The sequence below is a fragment of the Olea europaea genome, unplaced genomic scaffold, assembly GCF_002742605.1.
Source record: "Olea europaea var. sylvestris unplaced genomic scaffold, O_europaea_v1 scaffold1471, whole genome shotgun sequence".
Classification (NCBI taxonomy): domain Eukaryota; kingdom Viridiplantae; phylum Streptophyta; class Magnoliopsida; order Lamiales; family Oleaceae; genus Olea; species Olea europaea.
In genome coordinates this window covers 178,591-188,100 of record NW_019232267.1, presented here as the reverse complement: position 1 = coordinate 188,100, position 9,510 = coordinate 178,591, and the positions used below count along the sequence as shown (strand labels likewise).

The window sequence follows — 9,510 nt, the reverse complement described above, 5'->3', positions numbered from 1 at the left end:
AAGGCAACATTTGTACACGCCCATTAATAGAGAAAGAGAGACAAACAAAGATCTGCACTAAAGCATTATATATCAATTATCTGTTATTAATAATTGAGAAAAGTAAAAAAGTACAATGTGTGTCCAACAACACAAAGTTTTTTGACAATAGAGCAGGAAAAGAGCCTATAAATAGTCGTTTAAACTAAATCCATGTTTTCCAAGAAGAGGATAAGAAATCATATTTTTAAACAACAATTGTATAATAGAATCGATCAAATTCATATAATTGATACAAATATACAGCCTCTTGAATATTACAGCATGTAACTATATATGCCTGCCTACCTGCAACTCTTCAACAGATAGGACGACGGGCTGGAGGAACTAATACTGCTTGAGAAGTTTTCAGTTTCCTTTTGGGGTGTCCCACATTCGCTAAAATCAAGCGTGCGCCTCTCTGTCTGTATAGTGTCCTTAAATAAGTAATTTATATGAAATACTAAGAATGACTGTCAAATAGATTTAAACAAAAAATTGCTGAGATTTTTATTTGGGATGTGACAGTAAGTTGTTCCAAGAGATCTAAAGAAAAACTCTTTTTTTTTTTTTTCCCCTTTTTTGCTAAAAAAGAAATGGTTTTCCACTTTGCGCTGTGTTCAAAATATATATTCAAAACATGTAAAAGAAAACATTTGGCAAAGCTTAAAACTTTTACTTATAAGTAAATCAGTTACTTTAATAACTTTTAAAACAAGTCATTTTTAAATTGATTAAAACATGTTTGAAAACAAAAAGCTACTTGAAAGTAACTTTTGCTATTAAGCTAGCCCAAACATGCTCGAATGAATCTAAAAAGCTCAAGATAGGTCCCCTCCAACAGCACAATTAGTTATTCATGATTGGACCTACTTTTGCACAATTTGGATCCAAAGAAATAAAAGTTGATCAAAAATGACAGTTCATGATTATCATACCAGTACATTTGAAGTCGAGAGAGAACGATGTGCTGTCTGGCAATTTGGACTGCCAATGTTTTCTTTATCTGCTTCCCAGTTTTTAATGCACTTCCCTTTCATTATTGTTTCAGGAGTTTCATCACCCAAAATTTCTTGGGCATCTGCAAATGCAGAAGCAGTCTGCTCACCTAACTGCTTCATTAACCCAATGGCATCATAACCTTGGTCCCCCGGGCTCATAAAATAGCCAATGTCCTAAAAAAGTTCCAATTATGAGATATGAAAGAAGTAAAAAATTGAAATTTATGCAGAAAATGATTATGTAAAAGCCAAACAAGTACTTGAGCATCAAAATTTCCCATACCTCAATTGTTATATCCGTATCTACTCTGGGGCCTGGTAGAAAAGAATTTACGAACCAGGGGGATCTCCAAGCTGACGGAGATTCAATGTTTATTTTGAAAGGTGTGCCTTCAAATCTAGAAATAAATAAAAAAAGAAACAGAAACAGAAACAGAGGAAACAAATTGGAATCACGAATGAAAAGATCTCGATAAATTAACAAATACAAAAGATATAAACAGAATTAACAGAAGTAAGGTGCTGCAGCAACTTACATGCTTTTGTTTTCAATATGTACACCTTTGCTAGAATTTTCATCCTTATTCTCCAAAGAACTTGATGGTAGAGATGAAGTTGTTGCCAATTTAGACACATCCTTCTTGGCACACATCCGAGGAGAGCAAACAACAGACAAACCGGGAATCTCTGACGAAGATAAAATAGCTACATGTTTTGATGCAGAATCTAGTCTTCTAGATAATTTATTTCCAAAAGCCTTAGCACTTAAACCAATTGCTGTGTCACTCTTAATTCCAAAACGATCAGGAGAGAAGAATAGCAAATCATTCATATCACGTTCAACAAAGATTCCATTTAACTCGTTTGCCTATCATAAAGGAAAAATAAGATAAAGACCAGATTAGACCGAGGTAACAAATGGAGGAAAGGCTATCTTTATCTGAGTTGTTTTTCTTTCATTCAGTATTTATGGTAAGACGTAGGCCTCATTTCCTGAATAAAAAATTCTAAACAATTTCATAAAATGCAAAAACAATATCTGATGATAAGACTTCTCTATATTACTACATATATAGAAGCCTATGCATCTAAAAGCTTTAGATAGAAAAGCAACATAGAAGCAAGAATTTCACAAAACAAATAAGTTAACTCTCCAAGTTATAAAATATTAAGAAAAAGTTTTGGACCGTAGTATGCATTTAACATTTTTTTTCCCTTCTCTTTTTCAGGCTTATTTCACTGAATGTTCAGAGAAGAAATTATATATTTTGCAATTATTTGTATTTTGCTAGAGGGTAAAGACCTCCACATTCATATATTTCCCCATCCTGGTTGAGAAGAAAATGAATAAGGTACTCACAGTCTCCACTGCATCATTGCCCCCAGCCTTATTATTGACACCCGTAACAGCGTTCAAAGCCTCACTGCTGTTGAACTGTTTCTCTATCATTTTGCATTCCGAAATTTCCATGTGTCCATTGCCCTCTTGTTTCCCCTTTGCAAAGGTAGGGTTCATATTTTCTTTTTCTACACAAGAGGCCTTACAATTTCTTTTGTCTTCTGGGGATAATACCATTATTGAACCTTTCTGGTCTACACGCTCATCAATCATAACCCCCAATCGAGAAAAGTCACTGGTCAAGTTGGAAAATGATTCCTGCTTCAAATCACTTTCAAGCTTCTTTTCATCTCTCTTTTCCGACAAAGGAGACACCAAATCACGGTGTCTTTTCTTCAGTATAGATGGTGTCCCTGTAAAAGTTTTGGCAGCACTTTTCAGGACAGCATCTGGACTGTTATCCCTGGATGGTGAATCCCACAACTTGAATGGAGTCATGGAAGATATCATCAGCTGGCGGATGCCAAGTGGACTGTACTCTTGCTGCATATCAGCACCAGATTGTATAAGATCACAACTGAAAAATGGAATATCTAAACTTGGAAAACGAGGAGGCTCATAGAATAAAACTCCTGAATCCCTGTGTTCATCTGTTTCAACTGGATCTTTATCCAAGGAAGGATCTCTTTGAATGTCATTCAATAATGCAGAGCCAAAATCATTAACAGGAACTACTTTCGGCACATCTTTTGCCTCTGCTTGTTGCTCTTTCACACCCATGCCATCAGATCCATCATCACAAGGAAAACAGTCAGACTCATTAGCATAAACAAAGCCATTCTGCATACTTTGAAGAGATCTCCTCTCTGCATTTCCATGTGAGGAATCATTGAACTGATTTGAATCCATAAGAAAAATTAGTGAACCATCATTAGGAGGAAGTTGTGTAGGATCTGGGGGAGCTAGAATACATGACATTCCCATCATATCAGACCTCATAGAACAGCATGATTGTGAAGCAAAAGTTCCATTTTCGGGGATCTGAAAATTTGAAGACTGGTGATGTGAAGAATCTGTAGGCCCATCAATATGGTTAATAACAGTCCTAGAGGGACAACAGCTATCATGTCCAGGCTCAGGGTACATCATTCTGCAATCTGAATTAACTACTGGATTAGGTGTATCAGTAATCACAACCACATTTCCCATGGAAGTAGAAGCACTGAAGCCCATACAAGTTTCAGGTTGAAAGGGTACTGTTTCATGATTATTGTTGCCAATTAAAGCTTGCATGAACAGTCCTGACGATTCTTGAGCCAGATCCACCAACGATATATCAGGTAACTCAATTGGATTAAGCTGCCAATCCTTTCCTGTAAGAGTCCCCCAATCTTGAGAAACATCATGATCAAGAAATTTTGTAGAGCCACCTAATTCGCAAGGAACTTCAAGCATGGAAAATGTAGTCTCTTGGAAAGCTGGACGATAATCTTCAGAACATGGCTGTAGACTGGAGCTTGGATCTGGTTCTTCGGGCACTCTGCAGTCCCCTCTATTCCGTACAATTGTGTGGACCACATCATTAGTAGATAGAGAAAAACCAACAACATTTGAACCCTGACTGCATTCAGAAACTTCCTCCCCTTCTACACCTTCTTTAACAGCACTATCATCTTCACTACTTCGTTGCACCTTCGAAGAAGAAGATGCCGTTGATTGATTGGGATGACTGACAAGAGGTAGACCTTGGAATTGTGAAAGCAAGCCTGATGCCGAAAACATGTCCAATTTCTTTTTGACAGAACTGTTCCAATGATTTTTTATTGCATTGTCGGTCCTGATAGTCATACATATGTATAGATATCTCAGAACCAAGTAAAGGAAATATTCAACATTACACATTAGAGCTCTTATCTATTTCTTGCAGCAAATGATTCTATACCTTCCAGGCAAGAATTTTGTTAACTCCGCCCACTTGTTTCCATATATTTGATGGGCATGAATCAAAGCCAATTCCTCTTCTTGTGTCCAAGCTTCTTTGTTTATTCCAGGATTAAGATGATTGTGCCACCTGGAAAAGAATAGTATCAGCAAATGAAGGCTATTATGGTGATGGACAGCTGCTACCTAGAAAGACATTCATTTTTCACCTTCGCCAATATTGATGACAACATATCGGTCAATGAACAATTCAAAGGGGAAAAGGGGAAAAAGAATTAAAATGAAAATTATCTCAAGCATCAATATTGAAAACAATTTAATAGTGGAAAACTATATGTATTGTTAAACCAGAGACACAGAAACTCCTATGCTTACCTTTCCCGACACTGCTTTCCAATGCGCCCTGGAAGATGCTGTGCAATGGTAGACCACTTTTTCGGCCCATATTTTTTCACCAAATCAATTATTATTTCATCCTCCTGATCATATAGAGTATTAAATCAGGTTTTCAATAACTATAGAAAGATAATTAAGATTGTTGATACCAAAATGAAACAAATGTATAACTAATGGATATAAAATTCAGGAGGAAGCAATAAACAAGATTTTCCTAACCTCTTTCGACCATGGACCTTTGATAAGTTCTGGGTTAAGAACTTTTTGCCATCTGTGTAAGCATTGTACGTCGGTTCGATCTTTGAAACACTCCGCTACACAGGAAAATCTTAAATTTAACATATTGTTCATGAAAAGACATATGTGATGTTCCAAAAAAGTATAATCTTAATAGGCAGCAGATGATTGGAAAGAAAATGCAAGTACTTGTGACCGTGAAAGGTTAGTCCACTCCCCCCTATCATATAAATATTTGCATAGACTAAACAGAGAGCATTTACAAGATTGAATAAGGCAGCAGGAAGAATGGCAAAAGGAGGTCAACAGTGTTACAAATGGAAACGAAGAAGGCCAGAGAATGCTCAAACCTATTTTTGGCTTCAAAAGAAGCAAGTAGAGTACAGTTTTTTCTTTTACCTATCTTTTTCCAGTTTTTCCCGTTGAAACGTTGAACAGCAACTCGTAGTATCTCATCCTGTAAAATTAAATATCCATTTTGTTAGGATCATAAATGAAATAATATTGAAATCTCTAATTATATTATGGTCAAAACATGGTCATCTAATGCACATCAACAAGAAACCTTGAGGTAACAAATCCACAAAGCGCTTTTCTTTATATGGACCATTAGGAGAATATACAGCAGAACCTTCTACTAGAAGGCCAAGCTAAGTGAGATGCCAAATCTAGGTATTGAATACAGTGTTCGTCATGTCAACATGACTGATCTTCAATAATATGAAATCATTTGAACCCACACACAAAATCTAAATATTTTACCTTATGAGTATTGGCCAAGCTTATGTTTCAGAAACCACTCAATAACTAAATCGCTCACTTTTACCAGTCAAATTTTCTGTCACCTAGCTAATGAACAGTAGAAGGGGAACATTTTGAAAAAATCATGCAGTTTTTTCTTCATATTTTGGGAAAAGGAAGAGCGTGATAAAATCCATTTCGCCAGCATTCAAGTGTCACAATAAAGAAACAGCCTGGCACATTTTGTTTTTTGTAAACTTACCCATGAATTAATCATGTGACATCACTGTTCTCTTTAACTTTGCTATTCAAATGTGAGCCAGCCGGCAAAATTTGTTGAGTTATAAACATTACTTGGCCCAAATCAATTCTTTGTTCTTTACTGTTATACCAGGCAATGGCCCCTTAATATCATAAACAGTTCATTCGTGACACTACTTAATACTAGAATCCATTTTTGTATAGGTTCAAGTGCCATGATCAACACACTGCCTATTTTCATCTTTGAACATCTTGAAGGTATTAATCATGCGGTATCATTGTCCTCCTAAAATTTTAACCAGCCAAAAAATTTTACAAAGAGTGTTAAACAACCAATGCATGACTCGACTCAATTTTTCTCTCTATTAACTATTACCCAATGCAAAGACCCCTAATATCAGAAACTTTTCATCTGTAACTATCCATGCTATCAGGCGATTGAGGCCATTTACCAGAAGAGAATGCAGGAAAGTTGGAACATTGTAAGTTTAGTTTTCCGTGTGAATTCTTCAATTAACACGTATAGTAGTAAAATACAATTTACTCAGCACATCATGTAGTTATCCCAAGTAGATAAATGCATAAATATAGATTCTTAACATGTTAGCACAATCAAATTATAAAGCATTAACCTAATCAGGGGTCAAGTATAAAGATCTTTCTTATCATTCGTACTGAAATTAATAAGCATTGACACATGTTGCTAATATAAATATGTCATCGGAAATTATAAGGAAATTCAAATTTTTACCTCTTCCGGAGTCCATTGTCCCTTTGTGGAGCGCCTTGTGGGGCCACTTGTCCTTCTACAAAAAATGATAAATAATGTTATACGTCTATATCGTAGCACAAACTCCATGACAAGACGACCATTGATTTATGAAGCTGCCTGTGCAGTATGTGACTACGGATTTTAACTTAAAGATTAACAATTTTGAAATTATATGATATTTTTTTATTCCCAAAATGGAAAACAAACAAACAAGAAAAACAATTAAGCCGATTTCGAACAATACATTTATAAAAATAAAAAGACTTTACCCATGTAAAGGACGAACTCTTTCTACACCGTCTCTGGTAGCATCTGAAGGCGTGTTGCTTCTCCTATCACTTACCATATTTGCTTTAAAAACAAGAAAATCTGCAAACCCCAATTTCCACACGCTGGCAATTCTTTCCTGTTTGTCTTCTCCAAATCGTCATATGCTAACCTCAGGTGAGGCAGGTGCTATCGTTTTCCAGGATAAACTCAAAGACTATAAGTCAAGAAAATTGGACAAAGACACAAGTCAGGACTTAAGCAAATCAGATCACAGTCAAACTAAGAGAATCTGAATGGATTGAAATTTGAATGAAGTGAAGGTTCTACACAATAACGTGAAAAATTAAAGGTTACTGTTCTCACCTGAAAATGACATTAAAGTGGCCATCAGTTCAAATTTACAGATCGCTCATCAATTCAAATTTACAGATCCCAACTTCTCTATATCAAATTTAAAAGTTCAATAAGGGTTTCAATTTTCAATCATGAAATCCGTGATATTCCTCAAAAATTCAGCAACAAATTTCAACGCCCCACAAAATTGAACATTCTGAATTTTTTATTTTTATTTTTTTTAAATTGCAACAAAAAACCGAAAAGATAACTAACACCTATCAAAATGAGCTTTATATATTTCAAATATTTCTCTTTTCACCTGAAAATGATATTTAACTGACCCTGAATTTAAATTCCCCTATTGAAAACTCAGTGACTCAGTGTCTCAAATTAAAGTAACTCTCAATAAGGGTTTTCATCTTTCAATCCACACTATTCCTCAAAAAATAAAAACAAAACCAAAAAAAATATTCAACCAAAAACTTCAACGCCCCAAAAATTGAAAACTTCAATTTTTAAATGCACAAAAACATGGAAAAAAAAATGGATAGCACTTACCAAATTGAGCTTTAATCCAAGAAGAGAAAATTTTGAAACCCAGGTGACCACTGACCCGATCGAGTTAACAGGCATTTGCAGATCCAGAAACTAACATATATATACACACACCAGAGGATCTGCAAATGCGTGTATTGGAGGAAAAAGTCTGTATATTTAAAGTGAGAATGAGTGTGTTTTTAGAGAGAGAATGAGTGTGAATAGGGTTGTTTTTACAGAGAGGGCAACGAGGAATTAAAAAACGGTCTGAAAATTCAAATATAAAGTGCGCTTCAAAACATAAGTAAGGGTCGAGCAACTTTGAACGGATTTATCTGAGCCGTTGTATCACTTCTGTGGACTTTTGAGAAAACTGTTTGAGGACTAATTTGAAGAGGAAAAATTAAAAAGAGACATATTACAAAATTTTATAAATAAACTTGTATGTCTATTTTCTTATTCGCATTTACCTTGTATCTTCATCCCCACTCATTGTACTAGTTCCTTGTACTACTTCCCTCTCGTCTACTTTTCACTTCCTCTATCTTTTACCTTAGAATCTTGTTGTTACTCGTTTTTCATCTTGATCTTCCAATTTTCCTTGGTTGTCATGTGTTGTTTGAGAAAGCCTCAAACTTTCAATTATGAAATGGAAGGCACGTTTTAATAAGGTAAATATTGACCTTTTAATATTAGAATTTAGAAGAAAGGGAAAATTATATTGGAGGTCACAAATTTTTAGAAAATGTGCAACATAAGTGACAAACATTTAATAAATGTGCTTCGAAAGGACATCTAACGATTTTCATCCAAAAATCTATTAGCTAACAATATTCTTCTTCTTCCCAATCCACACGACTACACAACCCCAAAGCTTAACCCCTACGACATTCAACCCCATCCATTGGTAAGAAATGAAGTTGATGGGGATGGAAAAATTGGGGCCGGCGGAGATGAAGGAAATGAGTACGAGGGGTTAGGCATTAGGTTGAATGGTTATGTGTAGAAGAGTGGGATGATCTAATTCGATCTGATTTTGAAGGGAACCGAATTGAACTGAACCAAATATCAATGAAAATCTTAGAAATGGAACCATTGGTTCCATATTTAACTAGAGAATTGAATTGGAATCAAACCATCTTGCTTCGGTTTGATTCAGTCCAATTCGATCTGATTTTTTATTTATTTAAAAATCATAAAAATAAAGTATGAAATTACTTGTTAGATTGAAAGTAAACAAAAATAGAGTATGAAACTAATTATCATTCTTCTAATCTAACAATACAAAAAGTCAATTAAATAAAAAATTCACTCTAAATGCTCAAGATCAACTCATAAATGTGAAAGTTAAGGGATAAACTATAAAACCAGCAAAAATGATAAAATCTTAATCGAAAGTTAATTTAAAAAAAAAATTCATACAGCAATATATATTAAAAATATATGTATTATTTATATCTTGGTTATCTTTAGTAGTCTTTAACGGTTTTGATTCTTGATGGTCGGTCACTTTGAAAACAACAAGAAATTTGAGTTCTTAAGAAATATTAAACTAAAAATATATTTTTCCTATCGAATTACATTAATGTTATGAATTTGTAAAGCTTTATTAAATTATTTAAATTTGAATTTTGATTATCCATTAGTTTTCCTGCAAAGAG

General features: G+C 34.6%; 1 protein-coding gene across 2 annotated transcripts; it reads right to left on the bottom strand.

Moving 5' to 3' along the window:
* Positions 1-53: 53 nt before the first annotated feature.
* LOC111376211 (transcription factor MYB3R-1-like) lies at positions 54-8,097 on the bottom strand. Of its 2 annotated transcripts, XM_022999161.1 has the most exons (13): positions 7,871-8,097; positions 7,340-7,417; positions 6,976-7,190; positions 6,686-6,740; positions 5,332-5,389; positions 4,915-5,009; positions 4,675-4,778; positions 4,301-4,429; positions 2,380-4,195; positions 1,556-1,887; positions 1,303-1,417; positions 957-1,193; positions 54-443 (listed from the first exon to the last, which is right to left on the bottom strand). In XM_022999161.1, the coding sequence occupies exons 3-13, from the start codon at positions 7,050-7,052 to the stop codon at positions 324-326; spliced, it is 3,138 nt and encodes a 1,045-aa protein (XP_022854929.1). In that variant the 5' UTR covers positions 7,053-7,190; positions 7,340-7,417; positions 7,871-8,097; the 3' UTR covers positions 54-323. The 2 variants fall into 2 exon arrangements, with proteins under 2 accessions (XP_022854929.1, XP_022854928.1); XM_022999160.1 differs by lacking the exon at positions 7,340-7,417.
* Positions 8,098-9,510: the final 1,413 nt, after the last annotated feature.

Coding starts and splice junctions, on each gene's coding strand:
- LOC111376211 (XM_022999161.1), bottom strand. CDS start 7,052: ATGGTAAGTGATAGGAGAAGCAACACGCCTTCAGATGCTACCAGAGAC. Junction 6,741..6,975: donor AGAGTTCGTCCTTTACATGG/GTAAAGTCTTTT, acceptor CATTTTTTGTAG/AAGGACAAGTGGCCCCACAA. Junction 1,888..2,379: donor GCAATGATGCAGTGGAGACT/GTGAGTACCTTA, acceptor CCTTTATGATAG/GCAAACGAGTTAAATGGAAT.